The sequence below is a fragment of the Colius striatus genome, chromosome 1 (assembly GCF_028858725.1).
Source record: "Colius striatus isolate bColStr4 chromosome 1, bColStr4.1.hap1, whole genome shotgun sequence".
In the NCBI taxonomy this organism is placed as follows: Eukaryota; Metazoa; Chordata; class Aves; order Coliiformes; family Coliidae; genus Colius; species Colius striatus.
Window position 1 is genome coordinate 43606816 of NC_084759.1, and position 17250 is coordinate 43624065.

The 17250-nt window shown below is 41.5% G+C and overlaps 1 protein-coding gene across 2 annotated transcripts; it reads right to left on the reverse strand.

The window, feature by feature from the left end:
- Nucleotides 1–1214: 1214 nt before the first annotated feature.
- Nucleotides 1215–16869, reverse strand: EDNRB (endothelin receptor type B). 2 transcript variants are annotated; one of them, XM_061995885.1, is made up of 8 exons: nt 16517–16869; nt 15774–16274; nt 7241–7353; nt 6877–7081; nt 6426–6575; nt 4439–4572; nt 3536–3644; nt 1215–1970 (listed from the first exon to the last, which is right to left on the reverse strand). In XM_061995885.1, exons 2-8 carry the CDS (start codon nt 16218–16220, stop codon nt 1839–1841), a joined length of 1290 nt encoding a protein of 429 aa, XP_061851869.1. In that variant the 5' UTR covers nt 16221–16274; nt 16517–16869; the 3' UTR covers nt 1215–1838. The 2 variants fall into 2 exon arrangements, with proteins under 2 accessions (XP_061851869.1, XP_061851864.1); XM_061995880.1 differs by having other exon boundaries at nt 15774–16869.
- Between the last annotated feature and the right edge of the window lie 381 nt (nt 16870–17250).

Consider the following 17250-nt stretch of genomic DNA (forward strand, 5'->3'; position numbering starts at 1 on the left):
CGGTAACAGCAACATAATGGCAGTCAACATACACACTTGCACACATGCACACAAACAGACAGGTGCCCATGCTCAAATACATGTGGCATAGGTCCTCAGCTTGATTATACAAGCATACACTTACTAGCTTTTGATGGGGCAACACCGGGAATGGGGTTCACCTCTCCTATTTTTGCTGCCTGCAAGGTAGCTGTAGCTACCTAAAGTCAGATGAGATGAGATCCACCTAAGGTAACATCAGCTGAACATTTTAATGAAAACTGTTTTCATCCTGAGCATATTTGAGGCACTTCATTTAAAAAAAAAATGAAGAGAAACGAGACTGGGTAAAAAGGTAAAAAGTCTGACGTGAAATTTGGACATTTAAAAAAGAATTCCTGAGTTTTGATAAATATTTTTATTATAATAAAATACCATGCCTATTGAAAACATGTCTTTTATAAAAGCACGTTATATCACATTTTTCTTGAAAAGCTCATGCCTTAGTGCACAAAATATGTTAGCAAGTCTTTGAGGACATCTGTAACAAATTAATAAGAAATGAAAAGCCAAAGAATTACCCGTCATGTATGTACAAAACATGCACTGCTCCTGGCAACACACATCATGTTTACTACAGGTATCTTTATCTTTCTGTTTTCTCACAGGGTCCTGCCCATATTTTAACATTTTATAATTAATTATGCTTCACTAAACTATTTACAGAAGCAGAAACTAATCACACATCTTCTTAAGCCCATAAACATGGAACTACAGAAGTAGAACATATTTTAAAACAATATGAAGACCAGTGTGCTACATAGACTGTTCTCTAGAAATATGGTTTGTGAATTATTTTTTTAATGAAGATTTAACTCTAAATGAAAATAAAAGTTCAAATTCTCTCTCCATTTTCCTTGGTTACATTTTTTCCCAACTGTTATTTCAGAAGGATTTTGCCCCAAGAAAATATTTGGATTGCAGAAATAGTTGTGAATTGTTGCAAAAGTATCTCAAGTAGAGAACTATCAGGCTCTTGAATGACTACCATTTATATGGGTTACAATCAATTTGTTTTCCATCAAAAATGGCTGATTTCCTACACTAGTCACTGTTTCTATGATTCTAGCAGTATTAATTTTTGCTTTTGGTGTGTTTTTCTCCACTGTCATTAAACACAAGTAACGTGGAAACAGTGAAATGGACCATATTCAAATACACTTGATCACACAAAGTGATTAAAAAATTACCATTTATAGAGGCCTTGGGAGGTTCTGTCTAACGATAATAGGTGAAAACAACCATCAGTGGACTTTTGACTCGACTGCAACCTTTAATATTCTCATTAGTTACCGCTATAATACACCCCTGATAAAAACGCTACTTGTTCACATTTAAACCTTTATTACAAAGTATTTAATGTTTTATTTTAAAAGAAAAAAAAACAACAGTGATGGTGGTTAATCTGCTTTATAAAAGATAATATATTGAGTTATATATAATAACGATTTTGATCCAATTAACATTATATTATACCGCTTAGTAATTACTGTGACTTCAGTTCCTACAACTGTTATAGCAAATACAGGAAGCTGGGGGTCATTTGGAAGTGCTGATTCAGAAGTATTCAAGTGCTAACAATGACTTGATCTTTCTCTGCTTTTCTTCATGTTCCATAAAAGACAATTTTATAAATGTCCATAATTTTGAACGTGACGCAGTTTTGGGGCAATTATTCTTCTTTTGTGCAAACACAGAAATAGGTTTTTCTAAACGCTACCATCTCGTTAAAAGTAATTGCCACTTTTACTTAAAAAGGCACCAGCATTAATGTAAAAGAATATACCTTTATGCTTGTTTTATGAAGAGCTGTACTTGTTACTGGAACGGAAGTTATCATATCCGTGATCATTAGCTTTGAACTTTAAACAAGACTGCCTTTCCTCCAGGGACAACAGATCTTTGGATTGGCACCAGCAACACAAGCATGACTGTTGAAATACAAAAAAAAGAGATACATTTTCCATCAGTTTGTTTTGCACATGTGGCAAAGCACACTGAAATGCTGCCCTTCCTCAGCGGGACAGTAGGAAGTGTGCAAGCTGCCATTTTGGCATTACAGTGGAAGCAAAGAAACGAGTTTAAGCTCTGTATTGCTCAAATTGCCACTGATTTGTGGGATGCACCACTAGCAAACACCCTGAGCACTGGAGGGCAGGAAAAGTTATGCTGAGTTATATATAATAATGGTCACACACATACAGCTTTGAGTCTGATCTGAATTGATCTGAAAATAAAATTGGACTCATTTGTTGTCCTTTGATAACCTTTCTTGTAAAAATGTATGGACAGTAATCTGTACTTTCTAAGCAAGATGCTGCTATTTAGTTCTTTTTTTTTTTTGAGGAGACAAATGAGAGCCAAATAGGAGAATGGTGAAAACTTACACACTAGATGTACTGCAGATGTACTGCAGACCTTTTGCTGATGTTACTGATGGAAGTCCGCATGGGATGCTGCATATCTACTTGTTACCACACTTAGGATGCTATAGATCTTCTTAGGTTCTCTCAGCTCCAATGACTCTTTCAGGGAGCCAGTAATGAAAACAGGGAAGATCAGATGGATGCTAAAGCATCTGCAATGTGTGCTGTCACATGATGAGGGAAATACCTCAATAATACCAGATGTAGAGCTGACAGGCTTCTGATGGAAACGCATATCCAGCAAGGAATTTACACAGCCAGTGAATAAGCCTGTGCAGTGGCCAACGGTTAATTGTTTGACAACAAAAGAAGATCTAAGAATTTGCGATGTTAAGAACCCTGATACAGTGTCTGATGACAGTCAGCGGCCACAAAAAAAACTATAAAGACCAAATCTGGTTATTTCCTTGAGTTGACATGAAGGCTGAAGGACTGATGGGCTGCGTTCTGTGTGCAATCCAGAGCCTCCAGTCCTGTGTAAAGAATCAGTGACTGGGACTACTCACCCAAACCAAGGCAAAACTATGGACAGGTCTGTCTCATAAAATGTTAGTACTGGAAAGGGATGAGTGGATACTCACACCTTCTGCCTTACATAATTGCCTATGATTTAAGCGCTCAGTCAGGATAGGGGGAACCTGAGGTCAGTACCCTCCCTCCCTGTTGGGTTGCAGAGGATAAAGCTACGTGAATCCCTGCAGTGTGGCCAGAGGCTGCTTTGTCAGTGCTCTCAAAGTGGCTGGGTGCCAGCTCCAGTCAGGAAGTGATGCAGCACTGATTAGCACGGTGCCCAGAGAGTTTATTGTTACACTTCTCTCTTTTGCTTTCTCTTTTCGTCCCTATGAATCCTTAACTCCTTTCTACACAGCTTCAGCAGGAGAACACCTACTGTAACCCAGTTAGAACTGAAAATAAAACAAAGTGACCATCGGAGAACACCTACTGTAACCCAGTTAAGAATTGAAAATAAAACAAAGTGACCATCTAAAACACTTTGTGCATGCTAGGGAATGAATTTTACTGCTGACAACAACTGTCAACCAGAAGAACAGCTTCCAACAGTTTCTTACCTTAAAGCAGTTTTGGAATCTTTTGCTCACCAAATACAGAGCTATGGGATTGATGCAGGAATTCAGTGAAGCCATGTTAATACCAATGTAGTCCATCACAAGGAAAAAGCTGTATGGAAATTAAAGTGAGACACTTCTCATTTTCTCTGAAAAAGCTTAGTAGAGGTTTACAAAGACTGGATTCAGCTTGACTTAACCAGACTAACTATTAAATATAATACATATGCATATATTACATTAAAAGTTACACTTAAACACAAGGAAAAACTGTTTTACTGAACTTGAGTGAGCACTGGCACAGGCTGCCCAGGGAGGTTGTGGAGTCTTATCTGGACCTACCTGGACAAGTTCCTGATTGAGGAACCTGATTGAGGTGAACCTGTTTTAGCAGGGGTTTTGAGCTAGATGATCTCTAGAGGTCCCTTAAACCCCTATGATATTATGATTAAATGTACCTATACAGAGGCTTATATAAATTGATTAACTCATGGAGGTAACAATTGTGCTCATTAATAAATTTTGAACCCATATACCATTCTCATGATAGTAACTTTGAAAGATCCAACCACTTTAACTTAACATTCACAAGGTTTTCCTCAGATTTAAGCCCAGCTGTTCTGCTGAAAGGGAAAATGGGGACAGAAATCCCCCCTCCACCCACACAGTGCCACAAACAAGACAGCAGAACAGTCCCAAAAGGGATCAAAAGACAGGTAAACAGGTCAGAAGCCCTGTGTTCATGGGATGCCTCATAATTCCCTGACTCTGCCACTGGAGTGAAATGAGTGTTCTGGATGAAGAAGGGACAACTGCAAACACACAAAATAAGCTAGTTCATTAGGAAACTCAGCTTCACTTACGGAGAATGTCAGCAGCACACACGTTTTATTTTCACAGTCTCACCTTAAGAGTTCACATCTGTTGGGATCCTTCTGATCATAAATAGTGAGCTTCAATATTCTGCTTAAGTGAAGTGGGAGCCAACACAAGGCAAAAACAAGTACCAGACAGAACACGGTTTTGGCCACCTCACGTCTCTGAAAAAGAAAATTGGACAGAATATTGTTGTAGTTTCTGTCTCTTCATGGATTGTGGTTGTCTTTTAATATCCTAATGTTTAAAAAACAAAATAAAACCCCTATAAAAATAATAGTTAGGAGAACATCAGAATACAATGTACTTTTCTATATTTTCTATTGTTTTAGATGTCTCTGGATCTCTGATTTTTAAAAATGTAAGTAATAATATGAAAAAAACAAGGCCATGAAAATAGTCATTTAAATGAAAATGAAGAACACATTTGAGTAAGAAAAGCTGGACATGAGCCATCACAGTCCAGAAGGCAAAACTATACCTTTGACAGTGTCAAAAAAAGCATGACCAGCAGGTTGAGAGAGGCAATTCTGCCCCTCTTCTCTGCTCTTGTGGGACCCCATCTTCAGTAATGTGTTCGGTTTTGGGGCCCCCAACATAAAAATGATGTGGACCTGTTGGATTGGGCCCAGAGGAGGGTCACGAGGATGGTCAAAAGGCTGGGGCATCTCTCCTGTGAAGAGAGGCTGAGAGAGTTGTTCAGCCTGGAGAAGAGAAGGCTCTGGGGAGACCTTATTGCAGCCTTTAGAAGAAGCCTATAGGAAAGATGGGAACAGACTTTTTAACAAGGCCTGTTGCTAAAGGACATGGGGTAATAGTTTTAAACTATAAAAGGGTAGATTTACACTAGATTTAAGGAAGAAATTTTTTATGAGGGTGGTGAAACACTGGAATAGGTCACCCAGAGAGGTGGTAGACATCACATCCTTGGAAACACTCAAGATCAGGTTGGATAGGGCTGAGAAATCTGATCTAGTTGAAGAAGTCTTATGAGGAGCAACTGAGGGAGCTGGGGTTACTTAGCTGGGAGAATAGGAGGCTGAGAGGAGACATGACCATTCTCTACAACTACCTTAAAGGGAGTTGTAGTTAGGTGGGGGTTGGTCTCTTCTCCCCAGTAATGAGTGATAGAAGAAGAGGAAATGGGCTCAAGTTGCACCAGGCGAGGTTTAGACTGGACATTAGGAAGAACTTTTTCACCGAGAGGGTTATTAAGTATTGGAAAGGGCTGCCCAGGGAGCTGGTGGAGTCATCATTCCTAGAGATATTTAAAAGAGGCATGAGTTGCTGAGGCATATGGTTTAGTTTAATGATGGGCCTGACAGTGTTAGGTTAGTGGTTGGACAAGATGACCTTGAAAGGTCCCTTCCAACCCAAACCATTCTATCATTCTATGATATTTGTCTCCCCAGTCACTTTGAAATACCAGTTTATTTTCAATTGCATTTTCTTGTGCTTTGATCTCAGGTCTTATTTTAAATGCCCCAAGAAGATTTGAATTGCAGCTTTATCAAGATAAGAGAAAAGGAGCCCAAATACACCTTATAGCACAAATCTAGTTCAATTCTAATGACGTACGATGTTTATGTCTGATGCACTACTAACGCGGAATGTATTTTGGAATGTATTTTGTTCTGCTAACATACTGCTAACCCCACTACAATTCTGCATGAAATCAAGACAAAATAATGAATAATTTTACAGCACCAGCTTTTAGATTATGGCCTCAGTTTTCATTACCAAATATTCCTGTCTCATAATTGCAGAGGAAAAATCAAAACAAAGCTTGAAGGACTAACATCAATTAATAAAAAAATAGTTGTGACTGCTAGTTAAAATCTTATGTTTCTGAGAGTTGTAACATACAAGTTCAGCAGCACCACTGTTAGGAAACTTCTTAGCTGTACTCTTGAAGTTGTCATATAAAACTGGAACAATGCTGTGGCAGTGAGGTCAGCAAACGTATTATTGTCGTTTTCTCTACACTCAGTAGAGGTGTCAGAGGTAAATTTTTTACCTGTTTTAAGTGGTCATTTAAAGCAATCTGCATCCCACTTTTCTTTCGTAGCATCTCACAGGTCATAAGAGTATAGAAAAATGCTGTGATAGCCAGTGGCAAACAGAAGTAAAAGCTGAACAGCCACCAATCTTTAGCTTGCTTGTAAAACTAGAAGGAAAACAAAAGCGAAAACATAGTTAGGAGTTGAATGCTATGCATTTTGGAAAGTATGCTGTAACTAATTGGTCAGTTTGTCCTGAAAAGCATCTCTAGAAGGTGCATATTGCAGGTGAGAAAACAAGACTAGATAGTAATATGTTCAAAGCCCATAAAAAGATAAAAGTTTCTCGATGCTCTTCTTTTATCACTCACATTTCACATACGCTTGTACACATTACAATCCATAGAACGCTGAGAAGATCCAAGGAACTGTTCCAGAGAGCTGTGATTTTATAACTCGGTGTCTTACCATCATAAAAGATGTTTTCTGAGTGGGGTGAAGCAGGCAAATTCTAAGATCCTTTCCTCTGTACTCCATTGTAATCATGTCAAATGCAATAGCTTCTGGAACAGCCAGTATCACCGATATAACCCAGATCAATACAATTTCGACAGCAGTCCACTTTGGCACTCCGATTCCTTTAATGCGACTCCAAGAAGCGACTGCTCGGTACCTGAAGCAACAGCACATGTTTGCAAATTAGAAATATGAGAAAAGTCACACAAGAAAAGGTTGAACTGGCTTAAACTGATCTCATTAGTATTATATCAGCTGAGTAGAAAGGTGAAATTGAGGGAATACCCATAAAATTTGATGAAAAAATGGATCTCACCTATCTATACTGAGAGCACATAAGCTCAGCACTGTGATGCCCACTGATGCCTTCTGAATGAAGGGTACTAATTTGCACATTTCAACACCAAAGGGCCAGTCCTCTGCCAGCAGCTGTGAAAAGACAACAACAATTAGAAATGAATCATTTAAAAAACTATGACTCCCAAAGCTGCAATGCAAACTTTTTGTCTTGATTACTTCCCTTTTCCACCATGTAAAACCTAGTCAAGAACACTCCTTTCACAAGAGAGCCTGAGAGGTGTATGTCCTGAAAGCTAGGGAGTAGCTTCACAGACTAGGCAAGGAAGACTCAAAGGCTTAGCCCTGGCTTCTCCAGTGTTGTAAACTTTATTCATTTTTCTTCCTACTTCACTGCTCCAGTGTTTATAGTGAAAAATGACTGAGCGGGTGAGGATTTCCTTCATCTTTGTATAAGCTTTATCTGTCTTGAGTGTTCATTGCTTTTCTTATATGTTCCAAGTAAATCTCTAGTAGAAGTACAGAAAATTACTTGAGGCTGACTGGAAAAGGGACAAAGCCAACAACTGCAAATCTGGAGTGGAGTTTCTTTGAAGCTTGGTGTCTATAGTCCCTCAGCTGAGAAGTTGGGCAACAATGGAGAGCAATTGATCCCGCAGTTTTTAGCGGACCATCTGGTAAAAAAAGGAGGGATCCACTGGACACCCACGGATCCTAAACAGCTAGTTTGAACTAAATGGTTTGCAGCAGGTAAAGACATATCTGATGAACCTCACGTTGAAGATTTTTATTGACCAGTTTTCCAGTGATTCGATATTACAACACCAAAAGGAATATCTGCACATTTGATGTAAGTGCTATAAAATAAAGGAAACAGTATAATGACTTTTAGGTTGGTTTAATTGCACTTTGGGTCGTACATTTTAATGACAATCTTCTGTCACATGGCCAGTGATACCTTTTAGCCAATTTAGGGGGTGAGACTTACTGGACAGAGAGAGTATCCTCCTCACAGCTAATACTATGAACTCTTAGCCTGTAGCTTCAGTTTAGAAACATTTAATCTTTGTAGTCTGATGTGAGCGACTCTAATGGCTGAAATGCACCAGAGCAGCAGCCAAATCTTCCAGTTCCTCAGAAAAACAAGACTCTTCAGAAGAGAGACTATGCCAAGAAATAGTCACAATTGTTATATAAAAAAGTAAACTTTCTGAGTTTCTGTAATTAGTTATGCTAAGTCCCATCTCTGTTTTTCATAACTTTCTTTAAATGAGGCTTTTTGGATCTGTTGCAGATAGAGAGCTACAAAATGGAAAAGGAGAGGAATGAGGAACGATTGCAAAATCTTTCCCTGAGCTCAGGTCTCCTCAGATGTGTTATTTATTTAACAGGGATGTAGGAAAAGAAGAAATAAATCATCACATTGTACAGATTCTGCTGGGGACCAAAACGATTGTAGACAGCCACATAGCTGCCCGCTCATGTTGGTTTGGTTCAGCAAAGTCCTTGAGCACATGTAAACGTACCTTTAGGGACAAAGAATTACAATTTCCAAGACAGTTTCTGAAAAGCTCTGATATAATTTAAGCATCACACTATTTTAACACAAAGGAAGTTAAGTACATTTCATGACCATGTGCTTCTGGAAATCCCTACGAAGGGCGCACCAGTATTTTCAGGTACCAGAATACCTTCGGAAATCTGCTTTAGTCCTGTGCTAAAATGTCATGAAGTGCAGTAGGAAAACTATAATATGGCCCAGCTCCGATCTCATTCTTAAATAATCTACTTAAGTAAGACAGAGAGTACAACGCTTCTGCAGAAATGAAGCAGAAAAATAAATTCTAAGGATTTATGGTTCCTGAGAATTTTATGGAAAGTAATAAAGCAGAGGAAGCAGGGATGAGGCTGTAATAACCATACACTATATTTACTTATGTGATGTGGGAAAATAAGTCAGCCTGTAATTAAAATCTTTTCAGTAAAGCCTCTCTCTGAGACTTCTTTTGAATTGCTGTAAAGGGTAGATAGTAACAAACTCCTATTAAAATTAGAGTGTGAATAATTGCAGGTGTTCTAAATGTACACTCTACAGAATCAAGTGACACCTGAACTAATTTCATTTATACCAATTAAGCAGTGAATCGCCAGCCTACTACGCCTAGTTGCTATAGAAATCAAGGACTCGATACAAGCACATTTTATACTTGTTTATAATATCCATGGTATATTGTGCATGCATATATATTGAACTCATTTTAAAATCACTTAAAAATCAAAATATTTTGTTCTTCATTGAACCCAAATACAGAACTTGGATCAAATTTCTGTCGGAAATTGCTGTTGAAGACTTTTGGCTACATGTAGCTGGTAGATGTGCAAAACACTCCCTGTCTCTCTTCCCTAAAATCACAACTGCTCAGCCACACATTGGAGATTTCCATGAACTAATGCTTATCTCTCAGGTGCAGGCAGTCACACCTGTGCTCCAAGCTGACTGTATTTGAGCCAGTTCCAGTTTGGGAGCCATATGGCTGGATTATAATGGGACTGCAAATGAGTGAATGCGGTCTCCTGGGAGAAAGGGTGCGTTAGCTTGGGTTTAGCATAACATCAAAATATTACTTGCATTCTGCCAGCTTAAATCAGGGGCAGAATGGACATGCAGCTGTCGACATTGGATTGGGAAAGCATTTTCTTTTTATCTCTTGCAGCTGATGTATTGCAAAATTTGAGCATTTTAATGCTTGAGTCATAAGTTTATAATGGTATTACAAGTTGTTAATGATATGATTTGCAGAAAAAGCTCAAAGACATTAAGAAGATAAAAGGAAAAAAGTAGAATGTTTTAATTGCTAGACTACTCTTCTTTGTTGTTTCTGTTTGTCTTCCATTGCCATCTCCTCAAAACATTGCCTTAAAGTACAGTGAAAATGCCCTGTAAAGTATTCAGGAGAATCGTATCTGTGGACAAGAGCAATGATTAATCTTAGTGAAGTATAGATTTAGTCTAATGCAATTTTGTATAGGTTTGCATTTTCTATTTTCTTATGATTCATAATAAAGTATCTGTGCCAAGAGTGCCATTTTACAAACAATAAATGACTTAGAGACTCATGACATACTGTCAAGTCACAGCAAAGAGAAAAATAATGTTGCATTTTCAGCAGTAAAATGACAGAAGTCTACCATTGGCTGTATTCTGAGGGGCCTTTTTCAATGTTTTATAGTCACTTATTTTACTTGGGAAAAGCTTTAACTGCTAAACCACAGAAATATGTAGAAGATGAAATGAAATAGAACAAAAGGAAAAGTGAACACCGTGCAGAATGACTTGAAATATATAATACTTAAAAGAAGCAGTACATAGGATGCACTCCTAGACAACACTTTCTCAGGCCAAGCATAAATCTAAGCCTAAACTGATGTGAAAGCTGCACAGCTATGAAAGCAGTCCCAAGAGTTATGACTCAAGAGACACATCTGTGGATTGCAAATCCCCTCCTGCCACTTGGTTGTGGAGGAACAGAAAGGTATCTGTAATGTGCTGCTGGAATATGCCAGCACATTGTGCTGCTCTCAGTGGCTCATTTGCTGTGGCCACCAGTCAGAAGCCTGATGCCCCAGCTCCAATGCACCGTGACTTTCTGCAGTTGGGCTCGAAGAAGTGGCAGAGCATTGCAATTATTCAGTATTCTGGTCCTGAGCACTGAATGCACATAGACATATAGAGCAGGAACCCATACTTCCTCCTAGCTGTGTGTTTGGAGAAAGTCTTGTTGATGGGATCTCACTGTTAGGAGCTACATGGGAAACTGGATGTGCAACTGTACTTTTAACTCACAAGCAACACCTTCTCACTGTATTTGTGAAATGACTGGTAGATTTTCACCTAGTACTTTCAAGATGGAGAGGTCATTCAGCTAGAAGTAGTTTTCAGTATTTCATAGGAGCAGGCATTTTTCAGAAGAGGAAATTTGCCCAGAAAATTTAGTTTATGGTCAGGGATAAGTCAGACAACGTTACAGAACATATTACTATTTAACAATAATTATGGCGAGGATCTTCCCTATAGACAAGAAAATAAATTTTCTGCTTCCTACTTAGGCTAAGAATGTTTTACTGATCTATCCAATAAACAGTGTAACTCTTAATGAGGCATGAAATTAGCTCCTTTTCCTGTGTCTTTATTAGTAATTTCCACTTAGAAACTTAAGATCAAGTAAATTTCATATAGATCTCTTGAAAACCAGTTTCAGAAACATCACACTGTCTTGTCAAAGTCAAAAGTTTCTGCAATTTTGCAACTCCGGGGAAAGGACTGTGTCAAAATTGACTTTAAGACGTGCTGCTGTCAGATTGGGAAGCATTAACACAAGGCAGAGAGAAGACGAATATTTGTTGTGAAATTTGTCACACGCACCTTTTAAGTGAATGTATACATAACAAATGTACACAGTGAAAAAAACTACTCTAAATTTACAGCTCTATACTGGCTTCATCTAATGCATTTCAGTTTGGACATCCATTATGAAAACTATGTATATGTACTTTTAACAACATACAGACGTTTCTACTACCCTGTATGCTAGACTTCAGAGTGGATTGTTCCCATCTAACTGTTGAACAAAGTTAATCCCCATTACCTGTACAGTCTAGACAGGTTCCTCCACTGGACAACTCAACTCTTTCTTAAGTGCCTATAAGATGCATTTGTTGACTATAAAGGGCTCCTAAGCAAACTAGACTTTTAGCTAAATATGGTCAGACATCAATAAAGTTTGTGCAAGAAATCCAAAGATGAACTTTGGAAGACTTCAAATAATTGGTTCAGATGTCGAAAGCAAGCAAGCAAGCAATGCATTTCTCCCAATGAAATTGCTGTTATCTTTAACATCAAAGGACCAGTGGACAGGAGTTGTAACATGGAAAAGTAACAATGTTTCCTAAAGACAAGCACATTGTCTTTTTTGTAAAGGTAGGAAAAGATTGGCTTTATCACGATGCATGTCCTATAAGTACTTCCATTACGAGACTTTAGTCATCACAAAAACATTTCCATGGAAATCCTGCCTTTTTCAGAGCACAGATGGATTAATACAATAGTCAGTGTGCATCTGCATAGGGTATGCAGTCTCTAATAATGGTCTTTCTTATCTTTTCAGTGCTTGACAATACTATGTAATGTTAACTCTGTTTTTTTATGCCGTCCCCAAAATACATTATTGGAAAAAATAAAATCATTGCCTACAAAGCTGATTTTGGCCTCTGTTCATTGGTTTGGTTTTAGATCTGTCTTTGTTCCTTCCCCGAAAGGCTTTTTTTTCTTTACTCTTCCACTGTGCTCTGAGATACAGGGATCTGTGACAGTATATCCAGGTAGATATTCTTCCTCAGTCATTTGTGCCATAGCAAATTGACAAGAGTTTAGAAACCCACACACGATTGTGCAGAGGATAGGCTGTTCTACTTGTTTAGAATCCCTTGGAACATGAGAATAAAATTGATTTAATGCAAAAGAATAAATATTACAAAATGAGTGAAAGAGGTATCTGTATATCAGAAGAGAAAGCATGTTATGACACTATTTGGTAACAGCTTTTTAAAGTCTATGTTCCTATCTCATTCCACATACATGCATGAAAGGTAGAGTAAATATAAGTTCGGAATTTTTAATCCTGACGTTGTTTTGGTGTCTTACATGTGGGAGTTACCAACTTTTATCAATTTGGGAAACTGAGCACAAGTCTTCCAGAACTGTAGACCTGTATAGTCAGGTGTAGAAGTCACCCCTGTCTTGTCTTCCCAAGATTAAGTGCAGAGGACATAAAAAGCTCACTGATCAGCTATTCTATCTTTCTGCTCCTTGTATTCACACAAACAGCTGTGTGCACCCCTAAATTAACAGACATGTTTATATCAGTCTGTTTAGCGAAGCAGATGACCAGGCATAGGGCCACTTTCACATAAAATTAGTAGCCATTTTTGCAAATATCTACACTGCCACAGCATTATCTACTGTGTAATGATTGTCTGAGACTTTCCTCTACTTCTCATTCTACAGTTCTGTGGGTATGGTCAAAGCCAGATTGTTTACCAGGACTTTGAAACACTGAGAAGGTCTTCCAGGCTGTGCACGCTGGAACTGAACACCCTCTTCAAGCCCTCATTTCCTACTCAGTTTCCTGACTGTGACAAAGATTCCAATATTTTCCATGTCCTAATGAACATATTGATCGATATTCACATTTACCAAATGCAATGGGCTCATTAGCATCTTACACATGAGCCTCCATTTGCCTCACAATTTAGGTGACCCCCAGTTTTCTTTACATACCCTCAATAGATGCAATTTTCCATTTGTGTATTTTTTCATCTCTATATTCACTGAAATAGTCCCAAGGGGTCATGTTTTGCAGTTATTACTTTTAATAATGAATAAAATGCTTCTACTAGTGCAAATTCTGAGATCTCTCATGGGTCTGTCTGGAAAGCATTCACAGGCACTTTCACACTTTCTGCTAGAAGTATCATTGAGCAAACTGCTGGCATTTCATTAACATAGTAAATTCATCAGCATTCTTTTTCAGGCAGCTGTCTAACTGAGGATCTGATCGCAGTTCCGAAGATCTGCTTCATCCAGTTTATAATTGTTCCAAATTGCAAGTTACAACTATTTAGTATACTTGATTTACAAACCCAAGCCTTTGCTAGCCTTTGTTTTTCCCATATTACTGGGTGACTACAGCCAGCTTTTGATTGCATTACTGTATTCTCCCTCCTATTTAATTCCGCAGGTGGAATTAAATGGGATGTAGAGCTTATGAAAAGTTGCCATCAACTCAAATCTCCCGCAAATTCTTAACTTTAAATGAATAAACACAATGTCTAAGATTTGGGTTTTTTTAACTCACATTTACCCAAAAGTCTTGTTTTAAAACAACAGATATTTCATGCCCTATTGTAAGGGATAGCAGAAATCATTATTCATTAAGACGCATAGCAGCACAGGATATTTTGCACCTAGCATTATCAATAGCATAACAAAAATCCTGGACTTGATGCTGGTGTAAGAACTGCAGTATATTACTTTATCATCAACTCAATTTTTAAGTAAGTGTCACCAAGATTGCAAAGTCTTGTACTGAGCAGCTGTTACTGACTTCGTATTTTTTACTTTTTTTTTGGAAACAACTAAAAAAATATTTTTATTCAGAATCTTTTTTTTTACATAGTTTTTTTCAAAGCAGCTTAAAATATTTTGAATTCATAAATTCCACCTTCACTCAGAAGAGTACAAGACTCTCACAAGGAACTAAGATAAGTGGATAATATGGAAATTGCTGAAACTACAAATTGAAGAATTCTCACATAATCCAAACTATCTAGCTCATGACTTCACACAGCTATGGTGTTCCCTGCTTTGTAATACACTTCAACACTTCAAAAGGATAAAGATAGAGGATTCTCCAATTTCAGCAGCTTCTGGGAATAACCACTATGGATATAGAAGACCAGTCCCCTTTGGATCTGCAAAGCTGAGAGTAACAAATCTCAGAGTTTACAAACAGGCATACGCAGTGAGACAAGAGGAATAGCAGTGTGGAGAAGGAACAGATAAAGGCTCTCGTGATTACTTTATTCGGTAACTGGTGAGTGCTCAGAGACCCAGACTTAAAACTCTTAAAGCAGAAGAAGCCTTGTCATTTCCAGCATCCCTCACAAATCTTAAGTATAGGCTGGATTCAACTGCCCTGTTAATTCCTATGGACAAATGGACCACACAAGCTTGGCTAGATGAGGCAGAGGTTGAACTCCTAGGCAAGTCTTACCACGTCAAAGCGCAAAGTAGGTGCAAGAGAGGGAGGTGCGGCTCAATGCCTTTCGGCTGCCTGTGCTGTAATATTGGCCAAGGAGGGAAGAGTCCACGCAGCTCAGGACAGCACCATGCCTCATAACTGCTGGACGTACAAAACTAATACAGATCACTCAATTTGAATGAGCTTGGTTCCTCCTGAAAGAATTCCCATGCCACCAGCGACTGTAGGGACCCATGGGAAGTATATGACAAAGCCTGCCCCAGTTGTGCAGGAGAGACTGAGTGGTACCCACCCCACAGGAGAGGGTCTTCTTTCTGTGCCTCCCCTTCCAACCTTCGTGAGAAAGGAGGGAAGCTATAAACCTATTTTGCATTTATCTAATACATCCGTTTCCTTTATCCCTAGCACGGAACCTGTTTCCAGGTGACTTTCAGAGCTTGGCCACCTCCACCCAGAACCTTCTGCCCCATTCCCAGCTCGGGCTGCTGAAAGAGTTGGGATGGGGGCACGGAAGGGGTGGCACGTGGGACAACAAGGACAACACCTGACCAAAACACCACCTCCCCGCAGGTTTTTGGTATAATATCTAGCCCCCGGGTGTCCCCCAGCCAGTAGCGAGGCGCTTTTCCCCTCCACAGCCCGTGGAGATGCCCCGTGTCCTCCGGCAAGCCCCGCGGAGAGTTCGCCGCCCCTTCCGCGCCCACTCCCGGACGCATCCGCACTCCCCCTCACCTTGTAGACGTTGATGGGGATGTCGATGATGATGTGAAGCAGGTCGCCCAGGGCCAAGCTGGCGATGAGGATGTTTGGGCCATTCCTCATGCACTTGTTCTTGTAGATGATCCGCAGCAGCGTGGAGTTGCCGATGATGCCCAAGACGAAAACAAGGCAGGACACCACCGTGTTGATGTACTTGAAAGTCTCCTTGATCTCAGTTTGCCCCGTGCACATGGGGGGCGAGGCCGAGCGCGGCCGCCCGCCAGCCGCTCCCCCGCCCTTGGGCAGCGCGGCCGGGCGGGAAGCGTTGGGCTCTGCGCCTCGCAGTACCGGGGTCCCGGCCGTCGGGCTCTGCCTGCCCGGGCCCGACGGGCGCAGGGAGCCGCCTCCCTCGGCGCGGCAGCCGAGCAGCAAGAGCAGGAGCAGAAGGGCGGGCAGCCGCCGCGTCCGGGCGGCGGGCATGGCGCTGCGCCGCGGCCGATCCCCCGCCGGGCGCCCGCCGCCGTCAGCGCCGACCTGCGCGGAGAGAGGGGACGAGGCGTCAGCTACGGGGACACTGCGCCCCGCCGGGGCCGCCTCCGCCTCCACTCCCGCCGCCCGCACACGGAGCCGGGCGCTGCCTGCCGCCGGTGCAAGCCCCAGAGCAAGAGCCGCAGCGAGACGCTGCGCGGCGGCGGCGGCGAGGAGTCCGCTCTGAACAGATCTGCTCGGCGATCGCCCCTCTCCGCTCTCCGCCCCCCGCTCCTCTACCCCCTCACCGAGACGAACGGAGCGGAGCGGAGACGATCCTCCCCGCCCGCTGCCTGCGGGACTGTCTGCTGAGCGAGGGAAACGCGCTGCGCCGGGCGTCGCGCTTCGTGCCCCCGTTGGCTGTCCCCTCCGGGGCTGGCTGACTGTCCCCTCCCTCGCCCCACTGGCTGTCCCCTCCGGGGCTGGCTGACTGTCCCCTCCCTCGCCCCACTGGCTGTCCCCTCCGGGGCTGGCTGACTGTCCCCTCCCTCGCCCCGCTGGTTGTCCTCTCCCGGGCTGGCCGGATGGCTGTCCCCTCCGGGGCCGGCGGCGGCCCTCAGAAGCGGGAGGGACTGGCGCTTGTGGCAGGATCCGGCGGCTGTCAACCGCGCACCAAACCCGATGGTTGAAGTTGAGCCAGCGGGCCAGGCCCCCCCTTTTCTAAAACATTCAAGCGCATCTGGCCCATCAGTCACGGCCAGACCCCACCCGCGCCCTCCTCCTCGGCCTCGCCACGGCCCAGCCCCTCTGCCTGCCGACACGACCGTCCCTCATTTCAGCCGCTGGCAGGAGCCATGTGTCGTGTGTGTGTGTGTGTGTGTGTGTGTGTGTGTGCAGGCCCCTCACACATCCAGTGTCACAGATGCCGGCGAAGCTCCTCGTGCAACGCCTACGAGATTAATGTCACATATTAAAGCTCCTCACAAACCGGGATATTTCGTGTACTCTTCTAGCAGAAATGGTTTTTTGACTGTACGGAGGT

Bases quoted from the DNA above. Each gene is read 5' to 3' on its own strand.
- EDNRB (XM_061995885.1), bottom strand. From the start codon at position 16,220: ATGCCCGCCGCCCGGACGCGGCGGCTGCCCGCCCTTCTGCTCCTGCTC. The intron at 7,082-7,240 runs GTGAGATCCATT...CTGTTGCTTCAG, and splicing joins TGTGCTCTCAGTATAGATAG to GTACCGAGCAGTCGCTTCTT. The intron at 4,573-6,425 runs GTAAAAAATTTA...TTTCTTTTTCAG, and splicing joins TAAATGACCACTTAAAACAG to AGACGTGAGGTGGCCAAAAC.